The sequence below is a fragment of the Osmia bicornis genome, chromosome 5, assembly GCF_907164935.1.
Source record: "Osmia bicornis bicornis chromosome 5, iOsmBic2.1, whole genome shotgun sequence".
Classification (NCBI taxonomy): Eukaryota; Metazoa; Arthropoda; class Insecta; order Hymenoptera; family Megachilidae; genus Osmia; species Osmia bicornis.
The window spans coordinates 4,583,648-4,604,457 of NC_060220.1; the positions used below are offsets into that span (position 1 = coordinate 4,583,648).

The following is a 20,810-nucleotide window of genomic DNA, read 5'->3' on the forward strand; positions in this document are numbered from 1 at the left end:
TTAAAAAAAGAGGCGTACGCCAATTTGCGACGAAGGCGTGGTGTCGTTTTGCAAACGACGCAGACGTTCAATTTCGCTACGTTGCGCCACCGTTCGCCTCCTCTGTTACGGATTTTCATCGTCCCCGTTACCCACGCGAAACTTTTCAAACTACGCCCCCATTGTCGATATCCCGGGAGGTGCGAATTGAAAAAATCGACGGTGACTTCCTTCAAGGTGAGCTGCTGGAGCAACGTTCTCTCGCATCCTCTTATTTTTCCTTCTCGACCGTACCGTTTGCCCGTTTGCATTGATTATTACAACAAATACGCTCGTGGCGACTCAGTATCTATCGTTTCAAACGCTTCACTAAAAAATTTCCCGGCTGTTTCTTGCGTACAGGATGTTTCATCGATAGATACGGGGTACGTTCTATTTTTACTAAATTAGTAGCGGTGGTCAAAATTCTAAGCAAATATATTACGTTTTAGTTAGAGGTCGTTGCCCAAAGTCTCTCAGGCGCCATACAGAGTAATCTGAACGTTGGTAACATTTGTGTCAGACGCGTTTCTGAATTTTCTCCAGAGAAGATCCATCAAGAGCAAACAACTGAAACGGGTTAACCCGTGTCCTTGGATGTTCATGGTGGTTACGCAACGAGAAAACACGATGTCAATGGGGCTTTTGAATTCAAGAATATTTATGAACTTTGCGATTCAAAGGAGATACTCTTTGAACGCTGCAGATCTTGTGTTGCGATCTTCTGCCTTGGTCCAATTAATAAAAGGATTACCCACATTGACGAGTTTATCTATCCGAAGAGACTGTTCGAATTCTTCGTGTTTTTAACTAATGATTACATAGGATTAATCATCGAGTGATCTGATTGTAACGGTAGTTGTTTAAGGATTGTCAGACGCGTGTCCTCGCGCGTAAAGAACGCGCTAGCTTAGATTCTCGCGAAGAAGGATGACCAAGCATAGGATAATCCATCTCGCGATCGTCGGCAATCCCGTAAAGATGAGATACGTGTAAAAATCGGCTGGATCCAGGTCTAACGCGAGGCAAGAGCATAGATTTTCTTGGCCGTGGAGATCAAAGCAGTTGGCCGATCGTCAATCAGAGGAGCTCGGTCGTGCTTGTCACTGACCGCATCCATCGTACAGTTCGGCTTTTCGTTTTTCGCGTTACCGGCACATCGACCGTTCGCGATCGTGGCCGATGTTGCACGTATTAAAATGACGAAAGAAACGGTATATGTTGGTGGCAAAAAGCAGCAGAAAATGCCGAGGCACGATCGTTCGAATCAGAGTAGTCGACCACCGGCTTTCCTCTTTTTACCATGACTCATCGCTCGTGTGTCTTTTCTGCTCGTTTCTCTTAAGCTTCTTTCTCGCGTACTTCTTCTCATGCTACTCCACCTCCTCGACCATCTTGGCCATCTTCCTTCCCATCCCTCTTTCGTTTCGTGTCGTTTCTTCTCTTCCTTTTGGCATATCGTTCTCGACTTCGACTATACACCGAACGAACGCGCGTCTACTTCGCCGCTGGTAGGTATTCACCGAAAAGAAAGCGAAGAGAATGAAAATGGCCGCGCGAGCAACAGGACAAAGGCTCGAGGAGGCTTTGAACGCACGGTCCAGGGTATATGTGCAGTTCACCGTCGCCGACTGTATCGTCGTCGAGCAACAAAAAGACGCGCCGTAAATGTTGCTTCGACGTAGAGTGCCGGCTGTAAAAAACGAGCGAAACGTGGCTGGCCGCAGTTTAAGTGCATCCTTGGCGAAATATCGGCGATTCCCTGTCGAAAAAGACGCGTCCTCGACTCTCCGCCACGATGGGCCGACTTATCGTCAACCGTCAGCAGGCGGTGGAAAAAGTAATTTGCTTGAAACTTATGCGTGACCGATTTGGGATGATTTGCTATGCGATTTATGTCAGATTTAAATTAAAATTCATGAAAAATTTCATCGATCCACCCGCTACCTGCAACATTCGATTATCGTCTAATATTTGTATAATTAAAAACCTCGCATCTTTTCTTTGAAATTAAAACAAAGGCGTTCGCAGTGCGTTTACAAAGCGCTCTTCAGAGCGTTCATTTCATTACTGCGAATGTTTCCAAGCGTATTTATGGCAGTTCGTGGTTCGTGATCAACGGTACGTGCTAATTGTTAAGAGGGCTGCAAGCCCGTTGAATGTTTCATCGTTATTTTCAGTGTAACCTTACGCTGACCGTGTAAGTACCTGTCCTGGCATGCGTTCAGGATATAAAGTGTAACGTGCAAAACCTGCCCGGCGTGTAACGTGCGGTACGACGGGTTTGCAAATGCAGCGCGGCGCGGGGTACGAGCTGGCCATAATTCAGTCCCCGGGGCTGCAATCGTAAATCCGCGGAACGTCCAATTTTTCCATACCTATAAACCGTTAAGTAGCGCCATTCTCATTATCCTCTACGATTCCCTTTTCTCTACGACCCACAATAGAATGAAGTTTCATTGCCGATAAGATATCTGCTTCTAAATTCAAGCTTGAAAGCGAGAGTGAGAACTTGTTGTAAGTACGAGGCGTTCCTGTAGATTGTAGATGATATTACTCCTTGAAGATCACATTACTACTTTCAATCTGAATTGATCTCGAGGGACTTTATCGAGTTGGTCTACTCCGTTTCCCATCGCTGTTGCATTAAATTTATATATGAAAAATAAAACGATTGAGCATCAAAGTATCAACTAATCTAGATAGTCTAATGACCGTGTCAGACAGCTTGAGAAAGGTTCTCGATGGAATGGACGGAATCGGTCCGGTTAATAAGCGGCTTCTAAAGGGCCACGCTGCTCGCGAAAGTGCCTCCTCAATATCGATACGTAGGCGAATTTCGCCAGATCGAATAATAATCGCCGTCGTTACACTGGCTGGTTCTTCGATTAACCCGGATAACCCCGTCGGGTCCCCAAAGGATCGTGATAATACGATCTCTCGCATTATCTATCGTTAATTCGTGGCGCGGGGTTCGTTCGTGGCGAGCACTCCCTCTTGCTCAACGACCAAACCAGTGATTCACGATTCGTGTTGCACGTTACGATTTCAGCGCGATACATATGCACCGAATATACATGCACAGTGTTCTTTGTACGTATGTACAGGTACGTCTTGCGACACGTTAATCTACTCTCTAATTACATGCGCTTCCTTCCACGCGTCCCAGGATGCATGCCCAAACGACTTATAGTTTCGTTTAGCGGCACACAAACCTTAATCACCCTTGATCAAAGGAGACCGACGTTGTTTCTTTTTTTCTACTGTTCTCGTTGAAATGCTTCTGTGTCTTTCATTGGTGACAATCCGAGCTCCGAGGCGAGGATCCTTCGTTCTCTGCAATTATAAGCGAAGATTCACTTAGTGTTTTATAGGCGATTGTATTATTCGGTTAGCGTATAATAGTAGGTTTTAAGGTTAACTGTATAAGCAATTCGAGTGATCTATGTTTGATCTATAGATCACGTGCGGCACCGTAGATTTCTAAAAAATTGCAGCAATTGAGCTACGAGGTTCTTCCTTGTTCGCCTACCTCGTTAAATCTCTCCTCCAAAGATTACCATCTTCGTAGATGAGTTTGCACAACTTTCTCGAAGAAAAACGACTAGTTAGCTAAGAAAGTGTAGAAAATGCATTCGAAACGTTCACTGGAAACACTGACCACGCTTCGATTTCGATTCTATAATGAAAGAAACGAATTATGAAGAGTTGTTAGCGATTTCGGTTTCGTTCAACGGAACGGTTAATTCACATCGGTCGATTCATAGGTGAGCTGAGAGTCGTTACAATTATTGCAAAGCGTAACACGTCGGCCACGGAGTGGTGCGCGGCATGCAGAAAGCGTTCAAAGTTTAAACGTACCGCGGGGGAGTGACTCAGAGGCAAACTATCTCATAGACCAACTAGACATGCCTGTTCGTTGGCCGGCAATTACGATTTGTGAGGGTCGAGCGCGTTCACACGGGAGGGGTTGCTTGCGAAATAATAAACGTTACCTCCTTTATCGATTCCAAGCACGAAAGTGCTGTGTGGAAGAGATCCAAGAATAGCCATGGAATCATTGACATTGCCGTTCATTTGCTCGATTTTTCTACACTTTGCTTTATTGATCGGTCCCTCGTTTGCTTATTCACGGATAAAATAACATTTTCCAGTTGTCTCGTGAGATAGTTTGAACGGTCCGCTCGTTTGAAAGATGGAACGCTATGAATCGACGATGGTACACAACCGTCGGTTATCCATTAAAAGATTGAACATTAAAGTTTCAGTGGTTAGAGCTGCGCTATTTAGGGTGCAGCGAGTTTTTTGTCAGGGGTATTCGGTCTGTAAATTATCTTGAGTGTTCTACTGAGACTACTCACGTAACACGTAAAAGGGAGTAGGAAATAGGGATTGATGGCAGCCCCTACGATGCGATGGTGAGAGATATACAGGCATCACTTGCTCCTCCGGTTTCTTCTCTTTCTCTGTATTCAAATACACTTCAGTCATCGTGCCTTATTTCATTTACAAGTTCATTAGATTTGCTCCTACGCTACTGTCCCGTTGAAGTATGCTCTTGTTAGCGACCGGTTGACGGTGTCTCGCAGAGGGCATTGTTACAACGACGTATCATTTATATTCTGCAATTGCCCGTACACCTGCAACATTCACGAAAACAATTTTACCGTGGTGTCGTGGTAAACGCCGCATTTTGCCCATTCTTTTCGCACACGTACGATTCTTCTTGACTTTTCGACGCGGTGTGTAGGGTCATAGGCGTCGGCCACGAAACAGGCGAACCGGTATGAATGAACGCGAGGAACCAAGGGCCTTTTTCGAGGGTGCTCACGTGCCCGTCACGTGAGGTAGGCACACCCATTGTCTCGTGGAGAATGCAAGCTCGTATACGTACAACATGTGCCTCTAACAGTGAGACGCGCATCGGCACACAGGTATGTGCGGTCGGCTGGCGGCGACGCGGCATAACGTTGGTTACGAGAACGGTGGCTGAATATTAAAGAGGGGAAGAAGTAAAAGGCGATAGGATGCGGCGCGAGGCGGAGACACAACGGAAGTGCCGCGACACCGGCGCTAATCGTGAAAGAAAACCACTTTGCCAGGATACGTTTCTTCATTTAAAAGGTGTCCACCTTTTTGTCGCGGATCGGGTAGCCGATGTCGAACCTCGTACGTATTAAACGTAACCGCGTGTTTTAAAGGAGAATTCATGACACGCGAGGGCAGTACGTTCACATATTAAACATTCAACGGATAATGGCGTCGTTGAGCTGGAGTTGTCTCGTACATCCAGAAACACTTGACGATCTTTTATGCACTGTTTGTCTCTCAGGTGTTTTTCTATTTTTTTCTTCTTTCCTCTTTATCCCGCGGTAGTCGTCTCGATCTCACGCGTAGCTGGAATTTAAACAGCAAATTTGTTAAAGACGTTAGAGAAATTATTACGATTTACGGTGTACCATGTTACACGTTCTACGATATTCTTCAAATTTTTTCACGGCTGGTCGAGCATGAAACCGTTCCACGGCACGAAAATTTATCGACGATCTTTCTCTTTTTCCTGTCTCGTGAAACGTATCATTAGTGCTCGGAAATGTTCGCATTTTAACGTCATTTATGCTGCGGGACACGCGGAATCAACGTCAAACATAAAAAAAAAAGAAAAAGGCGGGTACTGTAACGAGAATCGAGATAGCTATTGCGAAAGTCAACAGCGTATGTATTTTTACTCGTTCTAATTGCAACAGTAATTAGGTTTCGTTTAACGAGAGAACCTTAAAGAGGTTTTATCGTTGGATATATCAAACATCACGGATGTAACATGTACGGATGGTAATATAGTCGCGTAATGTGCAGCAGTGAAGTGAAAACAAACAAACGTAAACAAAAGGGGGCACGTGTAACAGGGGGTATCGAGTCTTTTGTTTGTTTAGCTCTGTTTGTTTTGGCTGCGTCCTGAGACGTACCGATTCGTTTTAACTCTTTCCTTCGTTACGATCGCGGTGTTATATTGCTTATTAAACGTTTTTTCCCCTGTTTTTTTTTGTTCTTTTTCTACCATGTCTACTGGCGTCACCAGTTTACGATCACGGTGGGGAACAAAGATCGTCTCGTAAGAAATTAGCCTTTCAGTTGGAATGGTACGGGTTGTAAAAAAACAACACCAATGTCAAAGAATCTATTTTCATAACAACGAGGATCATTAATTCTCTGATTTAATGAACGCAACTATAATAAAAAACATTTTAAAAGAAATTAATTATTTATCATCTAGTGAGTACAAGAAGGTTTATCGGAGTTGATTAAGCTATCGTTTTCTTTCGCTCCCGAAATTTGGCGTGACAAAAGGTTATAACCTTTGCGTTCCAGCCGAGTATGTTATTTATGATCAGCACCATCGATTCCCTACAAAATGGATTGATATCACACACGTGTCGTAAAAGATATCAGACAAATTACCCTGATTATTTTTATCGTTTCCTTTAACCTAATTGAGGAGGTTAAAATCATATTTTGTATAAAAGTAATTAAACAAACAATTCTGTTTTTGTTTCTGATGCTTTACCCCTCATTGTGATGAAAGAAAACCAAGTTTTAAAATCGCATTTAAAATAGTGAGAAATAAGAGCATTAAGATTCCAAGGTTTATCGAACTGAAAATTTTAGGGACGTAGACCTGAAGAACACACCCTTCGTTCACATTTAATGTAGCGTCGGGTGGTTGAGGCACTCCTAAAGTCGCGCTGAAACGCGATCCAGGTATACATCGTTCCGCAGTTCCGGCGTTCCGGACGTTCCGTTTCATCGTTCCACGGTTCGTGGCCGAGAGTAGGCAGTTGCGTGTGTCGTGTCAGTTATATCTCGGCAGCGAGTACCGTCAGGCGCACCGGTGTTTCGACGCGCGCCGTTCGTTCAAAATCCTCGTGCATTTTGACGTCTCAACAGCAGTCATAATCTTGGAGGAAGTATCAGTGATCAGAAGTGCCTTTCCATTCGAGATCACGATCAAAGATACGCGTGATTCCTGTGTGAAATGATCCTCGATTGAAGATGTTCTTTCATCGGTGTACGTATCATTCAATGACGACAGAAAATCTTACCGGTTCGTCGATTAAATCATGACAGTAGCTTCCGTGGATTCTGGTCTGACGACATTTCTCGCTGCACCGCTTGTAGTTGAATCATTTCCGTGAGGGGGGAGGCATACATCTTTGTTGCAAAAACGTTCGATTACAAGTTTACCGTCCAACACGTGATTGTACCCCGTTTTTTCTTACGTTGAACGCTGGACCGTGCTGCTATTTGTATACGTCATAGCGATTTCGATCGATCGGTCGAACGATCGTCGAGTTCGATATTTATTGGTTATACCGCGAGCAGTCGGTAGTATCGGTGGCGTGCACGGCAGGACGCAATTACAAGCAGGACATTATAATGAATTATGCAACAGATCGAATCACACCCATTGGAAGATCATCAGCTTTAGACGCTTTATCTTATTGTGTTAATTTACAGATCTCATCCATTCATCTTTCGCGCTATTCGTTGCAAATGTGAGTGCCTTACCTTACGTGTTGGAGATGGTTGCAGAATTAACGGTCTCTAATGTGATGTGTTGTACGGTCAAATCGTAGACGCGTTTCGAGCGTGAAATTGCGAAATCGTAAGGAAACACTTGAACGTGAAAAAAGTATGCATTGCTTCGTGTAAAGTGGATGGTGATTTATTTATACCGCCGTTATTGGAACGGTATGAAGTTAGTAGTTACAATTTCTCACAGAGTGAACAGTGATTTGCGCGGGAAACAGTAGTGACGTTATCGATATCGATTTTTTATTCGCGAAACTTCAGCCAACTTATCGCTCGAAATCGAGATGCGGAGAAACTTCGATAATCGAACGATCGCGGCATGGACAGTGGAACGCGAACCTGGACGCTGATGATAAACCTTTAAAGTTTGTGTGAAAAAAGTGACAAGAAACAGGTGAAGAAACTGGAAAACAACCATTGCCGTACGAAAAGCTGGATAATCGTCATGGCGTACGTGCTTTGGCGAGTCTTTATGAAGAAGTACTCCAAGGTGCGACTGGGCATCAGGAATCTGCCGGTAAGTGTTGCATACCCTGCTTCGTAATTTGGCGCCATATGCATGTAGTTTAGGTTATGCGATGTAAATGTGCGTCTTTACGGGGCAAAACCACCGCTTCGAGACGTGTTTCTATCTGCGAACCAAGGGATAGATAAACGTTCGAGCCGCGTCGTAATTTTCAAGGTTAGAATTTTATAGACGAACCTAGCCGCGCTTCGCGTCAAATAACCGCTGTAATTGCAGTAGCCATTGAATAGGTTATGCAACGAGCCAACCGGAAAACTGTAGTTCCGTGAAATAACTATATCCTTCTTTGTATATCTACATACAAAAATCAAATTCGGATCTTGCAACGAAAGAATATGAAAATCAGCGTTCGACATCGTCGATCAAAATCCGTCCGCCATATTGAATTCTATGAACCACGTGAGCTAGAGCGCCGACTGTATTAATATTCAAATTCAAATACTGCGATATTTAAATAACTGTTACTCTACTTTAAACGAATAAAAAATGTAAAGTCGCGCTAAAAATAAACTCGGTTTAACCCACGATGCCATTATTAGTCTGCGACTACAGATAATGCGAACGGGGTAATTGGATAATTGGCGTCAAGCTCTCATAGCAGTTCTTTTTATACCGTTTCGTGCCGGCCACGGTGTCGATTTCTATCGATGTATCATAATCGATCGAATGGATGCACGGTTCACTGGTTTTCCATTGAAGTTGAATTTGTTCACGGGTTGTTTTCATCGTCAAATTTAATCGATGGTTGACTCATAGCCGCGCTAAGGTTCTTTTTCACGCGTCAGTCACGTAATTAATGTGCGTCAATTAAACGTCGACGAACCTAAGTACTTGGGGGGTCTAATTTATCGATAGATCCAGTTGTTAAATTTTCCCGTTGAACGGGTTGGCCGTTCACTTGGTGAACGCGGTGTCGATAGGCTATGCCTGGGCGTGCTTAATCAATCAAGAAAAAGAGGCACCCCGATGACCGACCGGTCTATGTACCTATAGGCACACCCTGTTAATAAATTTCGTAGAGAGGCATGGAAGGGAGCGCACAGGGAAGGGTGCAACACAATTTACGACGTGTCGGGTTGGATCACTCTGATGTGGTCGCTGAAAGATCCACCATGCCGTTATGCAAACGATTGTTATACCCTGACGAAAGGGTGAGGTTGAACGTTAGCTTGTTGTAGATGACTATACATTTTATATTAACTTCTTCACAAATAGCTTTTTCAATTGTACTTTTGTTTGAAATTTAAAGTAAATCTCAATAAGGTTTTGGGAAAACTCATTCTTGAAGTAGACATCATTTTCATCTAATTGTACTGGAGTATAAGAGAGGAAGAGCGATGAGAAAGAAAGGAGCTGTAGGCGGTCAGAAACAGGAGGAATAAGGGATGTCGAGGGGTCAGAGGGGGTGCAATTCAGTTTGCGGTCGTCGAGTCAGGTTACGTTAGGTTAGTCCAGCGGTTGGTCCCCGTGACCGTGAACTGCGGCTGACCTGCGACACAAACACATTCTCTTTCTCTCTCTTCTTCTCTCTTTCGTTCCGTCTTCCCTCCCACCTTCCATAAATCTACCTGCACTACATCGCGTCTCGTTGCATGGCTCGGAACCGCTTGAGCGGTTGCCTCTTTCGCCTCGCATTGTGCGCTCTTCGGGATCCTTCAGTGATAAATACGACTTGCCACCCTCTTCTTCTCCTCCCTGTATCTCGTTATCTGTCCTCGTCTGGTTGGAACACCTCGTGAAACCCGCGTACCGTTTCCCGGTTTTATCGTGCCCGAACGCCGCGCCGCTAAGGAACATCGTCGCGTGGGCGTGCACTGATCTATTTCGATTTTCTTGTTTCTCCCTGAACAACCGACGCCGCCACACTCTTTACCTTCCTTTATCGTTCTCGACAATGGATCGGCCCGTTTTGATTACGTATGCAGGAAGAATATCGATCGGTATACGCGTCTGCTCTTCCAGGCAAACTAAATAGGTCTAATATTGTATACAATATGCGGACTCGAGATGATCTCATACCGTTCGAAAGGTTTGACACACAAATTTTCTTTAATATAGAAAGTCTGCACGCGATTTGATCGCGATAGAATTATCATAAATTAGCACTCATGGTAATTGGTCGAGTTTCTCTCTTATTCCAGAGAAATCCTCGTCATGATTTTAACAAAGAAACGCATTAACCCTGTTGCAATTTAAACGCAGCTTTATCAATCGGTTGTAGATTTAACGCAGCGTTTTCCCTCGTTGTCGAGTATCTCTGTGTTTTGCACATTGGCTATCGTGTTCGTGGTTACAGGATAAAAGGAAGAATGAAACACCAGTGTTCGTTAATTCAATTCGTTTGCTCGTATCGTACCGCGATGAAGAGTTCCCCGTTTATCAGGGATAATTTGTTCCACTATCGGCGCGTTGTTGAATCGAAAGTGGAAACACCGAGAAGAATGTGTTCGCTTTGAACGAATGTAGGCGGACAGATTGATCGATGGTTCTTTAATCGCTATTGTTAACGTTCACGGCCGTTGCAAATCGGATCAGCCATGTGAGATGGGTCTCGCGGTTGAACGAACGAGCATCGCGTTCTCTTCGTTGTTCCTTTGCGTGTACTAATTGTAAATTCGAATCGTTCGCCGTCTCAATTCCCTCGACACCGTTCCGAAAATCGTCTCATTGTTTCGTTACCAGCTTGATTAATGATTTCTTAAATTTCTTCAAAACGCGCGGTATTTCAACGAGCAACAGTTTTAACGTAGGACATTTATTTTTCTTGGAAGAATCCCATGCTGTGTACGAGTCTAGATCGATGATATCATTGTTCATTCTTAATAGATGCCTAAGTTTCACGGTCGTTGGTCGCAAAAACGTAAGAAAAACGACGATTCACGGTTTAATCACAGGGATCGCTTTTGATATGCATTACCGGTTCCTCGTGGAACCGTTTCTCTGCCTGAAGAAGATAATTTTCCTGCTGCTTAAAGGCGATCCTTGTCTTAACAATGACACCAAGCAACCTACGATACACGCATGGTTCAACGTTGACACAGATTTATTGCTCGGCACATATTTGCCCTTGGTTCTGTTTCCACCGGCCCTCGGAGAATTCTGAAAACACGTTGTCTTGATTTACAAACGTACGCTTTCTGTTTAACCCTTTCGTCTCTCTCATCAGCATCGAGTCCCTTTCATTCACTAACAAGTTGGAAAATATAATGGCAATAGAAAATTGTGAAAGACGTTCCGTCCGTGTCGTTGATGAACCAATGTTTATCGAATTCATAAATCAGTCGAAAAAGTTTCATCTTGGGAACTAAGCCGTTAAACAGAGCGAGGAATGCGGATCGTACTCGTTTCATCGTTTTTCCCGTGGCACACATAAACGATTATGATTAGCCGAGAAAAAACAGTCAGGCATTCCTTCTGCTCTTGTAGCGGCGGAGAAGGAACAACGATTCGTAGCAGGATTCCTCGTCTGAACTCGTACAGGGATGCGCTTGTACAGCGCGCAATTTCACTTACTTTCGCCGCTAATTAATCGAGCTCCTAGACGACGGCCGACTTCCTTCGTTCGTGCGGCCCAGAGAAAGGTACTATATGCAAATTCCATCGAAAAAACGAAACGAAACGCGTGCCCTTCTCCCTCTTCTCTTTAAACTCCGCTTGTTGCTGGTTAAACATCGACGTTAGACTTAACGATTTGATTTTTCAATAAAAACCATCTAAAAATAGGTAGCGAATTTCATCGAGGTCTGAGAACACGATGGATGACGCGATTACTACACGCGTCGGTTATTCCAAGATTAGTTGCGTCGCTTGCGAAACACCGGAAACCGTTTCCTTAACGAGCATCAATCGCGAGAACTCGAACCGGTAGAGTCCTCGATGATTCTTTCTTGTGTTGATCGAGCAAACTAAGTGTTACGATTTCGAGCCTTCTTCATTCACTGATACTTTCATCCATCGTCTTCCAGTTAGTCTGTTTAACGTAAACGACATCGTTCCACGCGCAACCCATCAGTCCGATTAATCGGCGAACGTTATGGCATAATGAGGCCGCGGGTCGAGTTTCAACGATTCAATTCACTCGGGTGAAACGAACGAAGTGGAATGAACAATTTCGGCCCAACAATGTGTACGATTCCTAGACCGATAATAATCTAAGAGTATCGCGGCTATGTTGGGAGAAACTCGACGTGTACAGGAACTTCCGGCGTCGGTCGGGGCAAAAACTTTAATCGCAATTAAGACAATTTCACGGCAGGAATGGGCATTGTCTTGAATCCATATCGTCGCAAAGCAGACGCACTCGGCTCTAAAACGTTCGTTTCTCTTTGTCTTCTTCTGAACGAAAGGTGAATGTTCGTTCGAAGGATAGAAAGAGTCGATAACACTCTGTTCTTTCTTCTTCTTCTTCTTCTTCTTCTTCTGGTTGGCGTTCTTTTGAACGAGATGTGCCACGAGCGTGTTGCCAATGTCGGAAGATAATTGATGATAGTTGCTTAGCAGTCGACGCACAAAAGGTTCCCGGACTTCTTTTCGCCCGGCCGGGTTAGGCATAAAAATTTAAATTAGTATAATGAAAGAGCATTCAGTTATGTCTGTGCTCGAGAGTACTACAGTCGAGAAACGTTATTGTTGCAATGAATTATATTACCAGCCACGTTGTATAATGAGTTTCTCCAGGCGAGGGAGGACTCCGGTTCCTTGCCTTTGACTTGTCTTCCTGCCGGAAGGTCGAACACCAACTTTGGACTTCTCTTGTTTCTCTTTTCTCTTTAAACGTAAGTACGATAATTGGCGCGGGAAGTTTATTCTTTGGGATTGATGTTGAAGTTATCTTTACTTTACAACGGGTACCTAATTTGTCTTCATAAAGGTGTGCCGGCTGTTTGCAGAGAGTAATCTCTGGTAGACCTAGTTTCAACCACTTCTCTATTATCGTTTCCGTAATACTGTGATACGACGGCGCATCTTTTCGTAACAGACCTCAAACTATGTCTTCTACCTTGAGAAAAGTCTCGATCGAACGTAGCCGCGTAAAATTTTATGAAAGTCCCCCGGTGCCGGTAGAAACGGTGTTTCGATCGCCTCGTAACTTCGGCTAGGAACTTCCTGAGCAATGGCGATAAATAATGCGCGTTACGCGTGCTTCCTCATTGCCTTGCACATTTCACGCTTTTCCATGGCCGGAACATTGCTGTTTCTTTATTTAAAAAAAAACGGTAAACGCGTCTACGATTGACCCGGATTCGATTTTTTGCTAAAAAATTCTGATCGGCTTAGAAGGAAGTTAGTTACGGATCGTCAGGCGTGCACACTCGAATGCGTCAATATTATTGAAGAACACACTGTTAAGTACTTTGGACGGGTAGGTAAATGTTTGTTCATAAACTATGTTAACTAACAGCAGCCAATGTTTGCGCTTAGACGGGTGAAACTCTGGTGTTGCAGCGGTGCATCCAAGTTTTCGATGCAACTCTGAATCATACGGGTGAAGGGTTAAGGAACGTTAAAGCATCGAATCGTTCCGGTGATTTTGTCAAGGATAAAAAGAAATCTGGCTGGAATTGCGGTAAAAGGGGGAAATTGTAAAACAAACAAGCATGCTAGAAATTGTCTCACGCTCTCACGATGTCGCGACAGGATCCGTTGTGCTGGAATTAATATTAATCAGCGTGCGTGTTGAATGCCGGCGCGGTTCTTGTATGCAGATAGACGATTCGACACGATGCAGAGTTTTTGAATAATTAGACCGACACCTCGATAACTGGGACCAACAGAAATATTAGGTTATCTGAAAAGTTTCTAGTATATACCATTATTTCGGTTTAGAAACCGATAGAGATGCTTTTGAAATATCTAAACGCAACAGAATTAGGTTTCTTTATCTCCCTATCGGTATACGATCGAATGGTATGCAAAAATCGTTATAAGAAGCTGGCGCACAATGAAAACTATTTCGTAATCAGCCGATAAAGCCGCTTAATTGTCAGTTGATGGCGCGAGGAATGGATAGATGCAGGGGTATATGGTAAACGGATGCCGTATCGTTTCAGCTTGGAAACAGCGCTGGGTGAAGAAGCGAGCACGAGATTCGTATCTTTATTTATAATGTTATTAGAGTCGGCGTTCACACGAGTAACTGTACACAGAGAGTCGTGGCAGCCAGCGATAAATTGAAACACTTCGTTCCTTAGTTGGCTTCTGTGTACATACATCGCGTTACGTTCCGCAGTAAAGTACATATCAGGGTTCCTTCGTTGCTTATCTAAGCGTTCGATTACTATCGTTTCTTCTGTCGTGGGATCGCTACCACGCGACTACCACCGTTTTTGGTGGAAACTCGTAAAATACCAAACTAAATCCGGTTAACCTTCTATCGATAACGTTCGTGTATTTCAGTTTTGCGCATGTCTTACTTAACATTTTCAATCGATGGCATTTCGTCGTTAAAGGGTTAATTTGAATGGTATCCAAAGTAGTGAAAGAAACCGAAGAAAAGACAGGGTGCCTGAACCGTCAAAGGTCAGGCAATAAATACTGACTCATTAGCCGACAAGAAAGTGCAACAACCACCAAGAGACTCTTCAATGAAACGAAACTCGGCTTGTCCTCGCGTTGTTTTCCTCTTCCGGTTGCTCGAGTTTTTCATCGTTAACGCCGTTCGTTAAGTTTTTCTTACCGATTTAACCTGTCTCCTCTGGCAAGCACTAAATCAATCAGATGATAAACGTGATAGCAGATCAGGACAATGTACAATGGAGTTTCTCGCCTATTGTTACGAATTATCGGCGGTGATCGTTTCTTTAATAAGCTTTTGTTTAACACTTACCCCGAGCGTGTGTTTGTTTTTTCGACATTTTCTTTATCGCGTACGTTTCACTCTCACCGCTTGTCGATACGCTTTCCGCGAATACGGAAACGTTTAGCTGAAATGGAACTCGATGAAATTCTTCCTGCTTGTCTCTGATACCGTGGAACAACGACGATACAATGAACGGCCGCGTTCTAAACAAGATTTATCGTCCTAGGAAGACTTTACCTACGTAATTATTTATCTTTACCGATAGGAAAGCTCTATGTAACATACCGTGGTTTCTCACCGTTTATGAAACAGAAAAATTTAGGTGCTCTTGCAAGAGCAACTTTAATACAACGATCAAACGTTTTTCTACCAATCAACTTGTGTACACGATGAACGTGACATCGAAAGCGATGAAACGTTATTAAAGTTACGCAAGCAACCCTGACGAGCAGTTTAAATGTCGTACAATTACGAAGTCATTCAACATTCCTCGAATCTCTTTGTAGAGACGCGAAAATGCGGCAACGAGTTTTAGATCGATGCGCGATACGCTCGCGCTTCTAATTAGATTCGCAATTACCTTGGTATTAATTCGAAAGCTCTTTAGATCGCAGCCGATATCTCTGGTTGTTCGGTTAACCGAGCTCCGCATAGGAAGACGGCACGAGATGATCCTTGTTAGACGACGATCCGTTTAGTAGAACGGATCCTGACTTTGTTTCGATGAATTATGCATTCCTATTGTTACTCGGTGGAAAGCATTCTAATAACGCAGCGATTAGAAATATGGGATCGACTTTGAACTTGATTCATCGGAAATTCTATTTTATCGATGTAAACGATATTCAATTACTTAATGAGGATGAAGAAATCACACATCTTATTCGGATCGCAAGGGAGAAATCAATCGTGCGTGATTAAGCGAGTAAGTTAACAGGATCTTTAGAAGGGAATCTAGCCGATGTTAATAGCGTATCATCGACACCTGGTGCCGATGTTTTCCGCTCTTCGTGGATCCTGTAGAAGCAGGAGGATGCGATGGTGGAGGAGTAACAGGACGAGTACTCGTCGTATATTTAGAGCAACGAAGAAGTGGGATTCGCACTTAGAGCGTCTGACAATTTGATTGCTATCCGGCAGCGGTATCGCAACATCGTCGAACCGGGATAGCCGATACACCAGCGATTTATCTTGATTTACACGTGATCGTGATGCCGGTTACCCCGTAATTGAATCATAGCGCTTCGTTCGGAGCGTACACATTCTTTACATCGGTCCTCCACTCTGCTGGCGATCCCTGTTGCGATGAATCGCTCACGTGCCCCCGTTATTGCCCTCGTAATTTGCGGTTTTGGAGACAAGACGTACTGCTGTGCCCGTTCCTCCATCCTTCGCGCTCGTTAAACGGTGCACCATTTTAACGAGCCACTTCCATACCAATTATCGTGACATTTTCACCAGAATCTTCGCGAATCGAAGATGCAAAATCTGCTAAAAAAGAAGCAAATTTCGAATAATTGACGCGAATCAACTTGGCAAAAATGCAGCGTGAAACGGATAACTCGGGCCCGATTTACATACAAATTTGCAATAATTTGTATTCCGGGTCCTCTTGCTCTATCACGATCCCATCCCGTCTACATTGTTGATGAAACACGGAAGAGACTCGTCTAGTGCGGTCTTTTTCTGACAGATGGCGCCAGCAGACTTGCATCGCAAAATTGCATCGCGGTCTTTTTTTTCACACACGCAACTTGTAGCGAGGATAACGGTATACGAAATTTATTGCACTCGTAATTAACAAGGAAATTTTTGAAAATTTTATCGATCAAGACAAATATACGAGTATATATTTTGCTCGTGGCAATTTTTAAAATGAAATCAGCAACCTTCTATATCTGTAAATTTTATTCTTTTATTTTGAAGTCTTTTAAAATTATGATATCGAATTCATTCGAAAGCTTTTGAGGCCGCAATTAGTTTGAATCGATTTTATTTTTCCCTCGTTTAAAATCGAGATTACGCTGTCCAACAAAACGGAGCAGAATTTATTGGGTACCGTGTTCGCCTTACTTATCTCACAAATCCGCCGCGGCTACTCATTTCTCGTACTTTCATCTCACGCGAAGCAATTCGCGTGATCGTTCGCCCGCCAAGTGAAAATCCTACATATCATCGGGCGAAACTTCATCCATTTTCACTTCTGCGGTCCTTTGATACTCCGCCGTTACGATTTTCAACGATAAACTCTCATTTCAGCCCCGGCACGATTGACGTTAATGTAATTCAATCGAAAAGTTTTCGCGTTCGTCTAGAAACGTTTTTCCGCGGGACGTTTCCCGAGGAAACTTTCAGAGTTATTAAGGTCCAAAGATCGCGAAAGTTCACGTAATGGACGCGTAGGAGATTGAAGTCTGATTTACAGAGAGGAGCTCACGAATTAATCTGAATCGTTGAAATGCGACTTTGAGGAAGTTGGAATAGGTTTCGTGCAAGTGGTACGAATATGGCTAGGGCACGCGATGCCACGTGGAAATTAAATTCGATGCTGCGATTGAAATAAGAATCCACCGTTATGATTCTAATGAAAATTGTTCGCGTCACGATTTATGATTTTTTCTTTCAAATTAAACAGGAAAACAATGAGGTAAAAGAGGCTCGTTGATATCGTTTATGAAAGAGTCGTCCAAATGAAACATTCAATGTCGTGATTGAATAAGGGATCAAACGAAACGCGAATCCGCGACGTGCAGACATCCTCTCGCGACTTTACCGACGACATTAAAGACCGTGATTTCGTAGTCACGCGAGCGTCACGAGCAGAAGATCCGTGACCTTTGTGTTCGCCGATGACAATCATCGCTTTAAATCCGACAAAACGTATTTTCCTCGCCGATATACAGCGCAGATACCCGTTGCCCGCTGCGGAGACCGTACAATGCACCATTAAACCGTAAAATCTTCCTCGACATTGATAAACAATTTCGTGGCCTTTCTTCGATGCTTCAAACCGTGGGAAAGCGATTCTTCGACCCCTTTCAGTCTCTCACTCACGCGTTATTTGCATATACATTTCCGCATGAGCTTGCATTTCTTTTTTCTTCAACTTTATCCTCTTCTTCCCGTTCCATCGATCCAGAAAATCTTCCGACCATTCAGAGGAATTTAGCCAATTCTAAGAACATAGTTCATTCGATACCCTGTTTACCCTCGCTGTCAAGGAAAAGCTCATCAACTGCAACATCCTTCGAGCCATTAGCCCTACCGGTTCAATTACGTGAACCGAGGGTGAAATATCAGGCCGTGCCATATTGTCACCCCCCAAAGAAACGCTCGACAATCACGATCGAAAAATCCGCGTACCATTGGAGCAAACATCGTCCGCGGGTTACTTTCATTCAGTGGTCGGACTGGTGGCGAGTCGATGGCAGAGCAGTTCGATTATCCCCGCGTCGCGTCGACGAGCGTCGGGAGCGAGCAAGTCATCACGCATGCTCGTGTGGTGCGCCGTTCGCAGAGCCCCGGCACATCGTCTACTCCGTGGAGACGGCAGATATTTTGACAGTACGCCGCCCTGCATCCTCCGTTCGATGACACCCTCGTCGCGATCTGTCCACTTCATTTTTTTTCACTCCGACCAACCCGTCATCCTTTAAAGCGCGCGATATTCCGTTGGAAAAAAGCGACGCGGTATCCTTCGGCTAGCATCTGACAGCGCCGCTTTTGTAACCGGGTCAGTCGATAGTCTCGTCTTGTAGTGTTTGTGCGCGAGTGTTAGTGGTGGAGGTAGCAGGGTGAATCGCGAATATTTTACGTGCACCTCGAGGAGGAGAGGTTCGTTACGGAGGGCCGTTTCCGAGGATGGCACGCGAGTTGGTCGTTCCTACGGGGATGCGAGACATCGATCGTCCGTGATAAAAGGCGACCGATGCTACAAAACTGATGAAAGTTTTGTGATTCAGTTCCTGTTTTATAATCGTGATGAGGATTTTATACGGTGCCTGTTTCTCGATGACTTTCCGCGAAGACGCGTGCTGCGTATGCCATGGAGAACCAACGTAGAGTTAAACGAGAGAGTAGACTTTATGAAGGAGGAGAAAAAATGAGCCTCTTAACGCGAGGATAGATTGTTTCGAGTGCGGTTCATCCGTCAGACTCGGAACGGGTACGAAGAAGCGGACAGCCAGGTTAAAGAAGAAAGAATATAAGAGGGACAAAATGAAATAAAATAAAATAAACTAAAATAAAATAAAGGGGAAAAAGTCAGGCGGAAAGCCTTGGCGAATATCTTGCTTTCTCGAAGGATCCCGCGGTTCGCGTGTATTTCAAGTGGGCGGATGCCGGTGTCCACGCCAAGGACACGTATCCTCGGGGCGCGAGAGAGCGGAGAACAATGAGGATTTCAGCGTGGAGGCTCGCGAGGATGCCGTGTCGGGAATGCAAACTCCATAACGTCTCGTGTCGGTCGTGTTCCTCTTGGTCGTCGTTCCCGTTGAGCCGCGTCAACGAAAGCTAGCCGGGACCCGGCTCGGCCATTCGACCGAGAGGAAAGGCGGTGCGCCTCCGCGTGGGAATAAATCGAGCGGCCAGGGTGACACGGGAACGAAAAGGAGAGAAGGAGGTGAAACGGGACGAAAGGAGCCGCGACTGTGCAGGACGAGGCACGATAAAAGAGAGGCTAACGAGCCGAACAGGATGAGTCACTTCGACTGGAAGCTGCTGCGCCGGAAGAAGGTACACCAGGCCTCTGTCCTCTCCGAACGCGAACATAGTTTCCGTGCTCCTATTCCGAACTCTTGACCCCTCGTATGCCCCCTCACCGTTAAGGTCCATTTGTACATCGACGGGTCCACCGTGGAGCCAGCTAGCAACCATTACATGTTTCTTTCGAATCAAGTAGTAGGATATATTTAAAAGGTTATCATTTTTTTGCCTTTATCATCGATGATACCATTTGTCAACGCTTGCAACGAAGTCATTGACGTTGCCTGCTTCTGTCGTTTCCTCCGTTACGACGGAGGTACCAGTCGTTTGGCAAATGGACAGTTCCGTAGCAATTTCCGTAGTTGGCTCTTCCTCTTGGAGCTTATTATCTGTGCGATGAAACAGCGATTCTTTTAGCCCTTCAAAAGGGAGTCCCTCTGAAAATTTCGTCGAAATAATTTCTGCTTAACTCTGGCTTCACTGTGCATCGTTAAATTTATTCCGGAAGCCGTCTCATTTCCTAAGGAGTCCATTTTCCTCGTTCTTCTCTGAATCGTTGAAGCCTATTAGCTTCCTTCTTGTCCTAGTTGCTTCGCAGTTTTTCTGCATTGTTTTCACATGCTCTTTACGGATGTAATTCAAAGGTTCTGCTTCGTTAAAGCTACTTCTGTGCGGTCGTTACAGCTTCTAAGATCTCGTTCAGAGTAGCCAGAGTTAATGGGAATTTCGAGTCGAACGCAGGAACGAAAGCGTGTACGTCGGCCAGACGACGTCGATTGGTCGATACGTTTCAGGTTCAAACGTAGAAAAGTCAGGTAGGCTTGGTTAATTAATAACCAGGAATAACTAGGAAACAAAGGCACGCTCTTTCCAGTCTCTCTAGGCAAAAAACCAACATACCTTGTCTAACCGCGTGTTCTATCCTCTCCGTTTCTAGCTAACTGATATGAAATTAAAATCTGATACAAATTTCCTGGACTTCTTTCTTCGTCAAAGAAACAGCCATAGTCTTTTAGTACCATTTTATACGTAGCATCGTTTCGATCTGTAGTAGAAATGTCCTCGCTTTTTGCTCGTCTGTCTTTTCTCTGCTTTTGGTGTCGAACGTCAGAGGACATTTCTAGTATATTATATGAAACGAGAGGATGAGGCGTTGCTATGGATATGAAATTC

The 20,810-nt window shown here is 44.3% G+C and overlaps 1 protein-coding gene and 1 long non-coding RNA gene across 3 annotated transcripts in view; one reads left to right on the plus strand and one right to left on the minus strand.

Annotated features, from left to right (window-relative positions):
- Positions 1-7,479: 7,479 nt before the first annotated feature.
- LOC114880410 (puratrophin-1-like) overlaps positions 7,480-20,810 on the plus strand; it is a 193,485-nt gene continuing 180,154 nt past the window's right edge. The window contains exon 1 of one of the 2 annotated variants that reach the window (XM_029196401.2): positions 7,480-8,125. In XM_029196401.2, the coding sequence (XP_029052234.2) occupies positions 8,054-8,125 (72 nt within the window). In that variant the 5' untranslated portion in view covers positions 7,480-8,053. Of the gene's footprint in view, positions 8,126-18,526; positions 19,668-20,810 lie in introns of those variants that run through there. The other variant, XM_029196409.2, reaches the window with a different exon arrangement.
- LOC114880491 lies at positions 14,497-15,100 on the minus strand. Its single transcript, XR_003790083.2, has 2 exons — positions 14,961-15,100; positions 14,497-14,838 (listed from the first exon to the last, which is right to left on the minus strand). It is a non-coding gene; the product is annotated as an uncharacterized LOC114880491 (long non-coding RNA).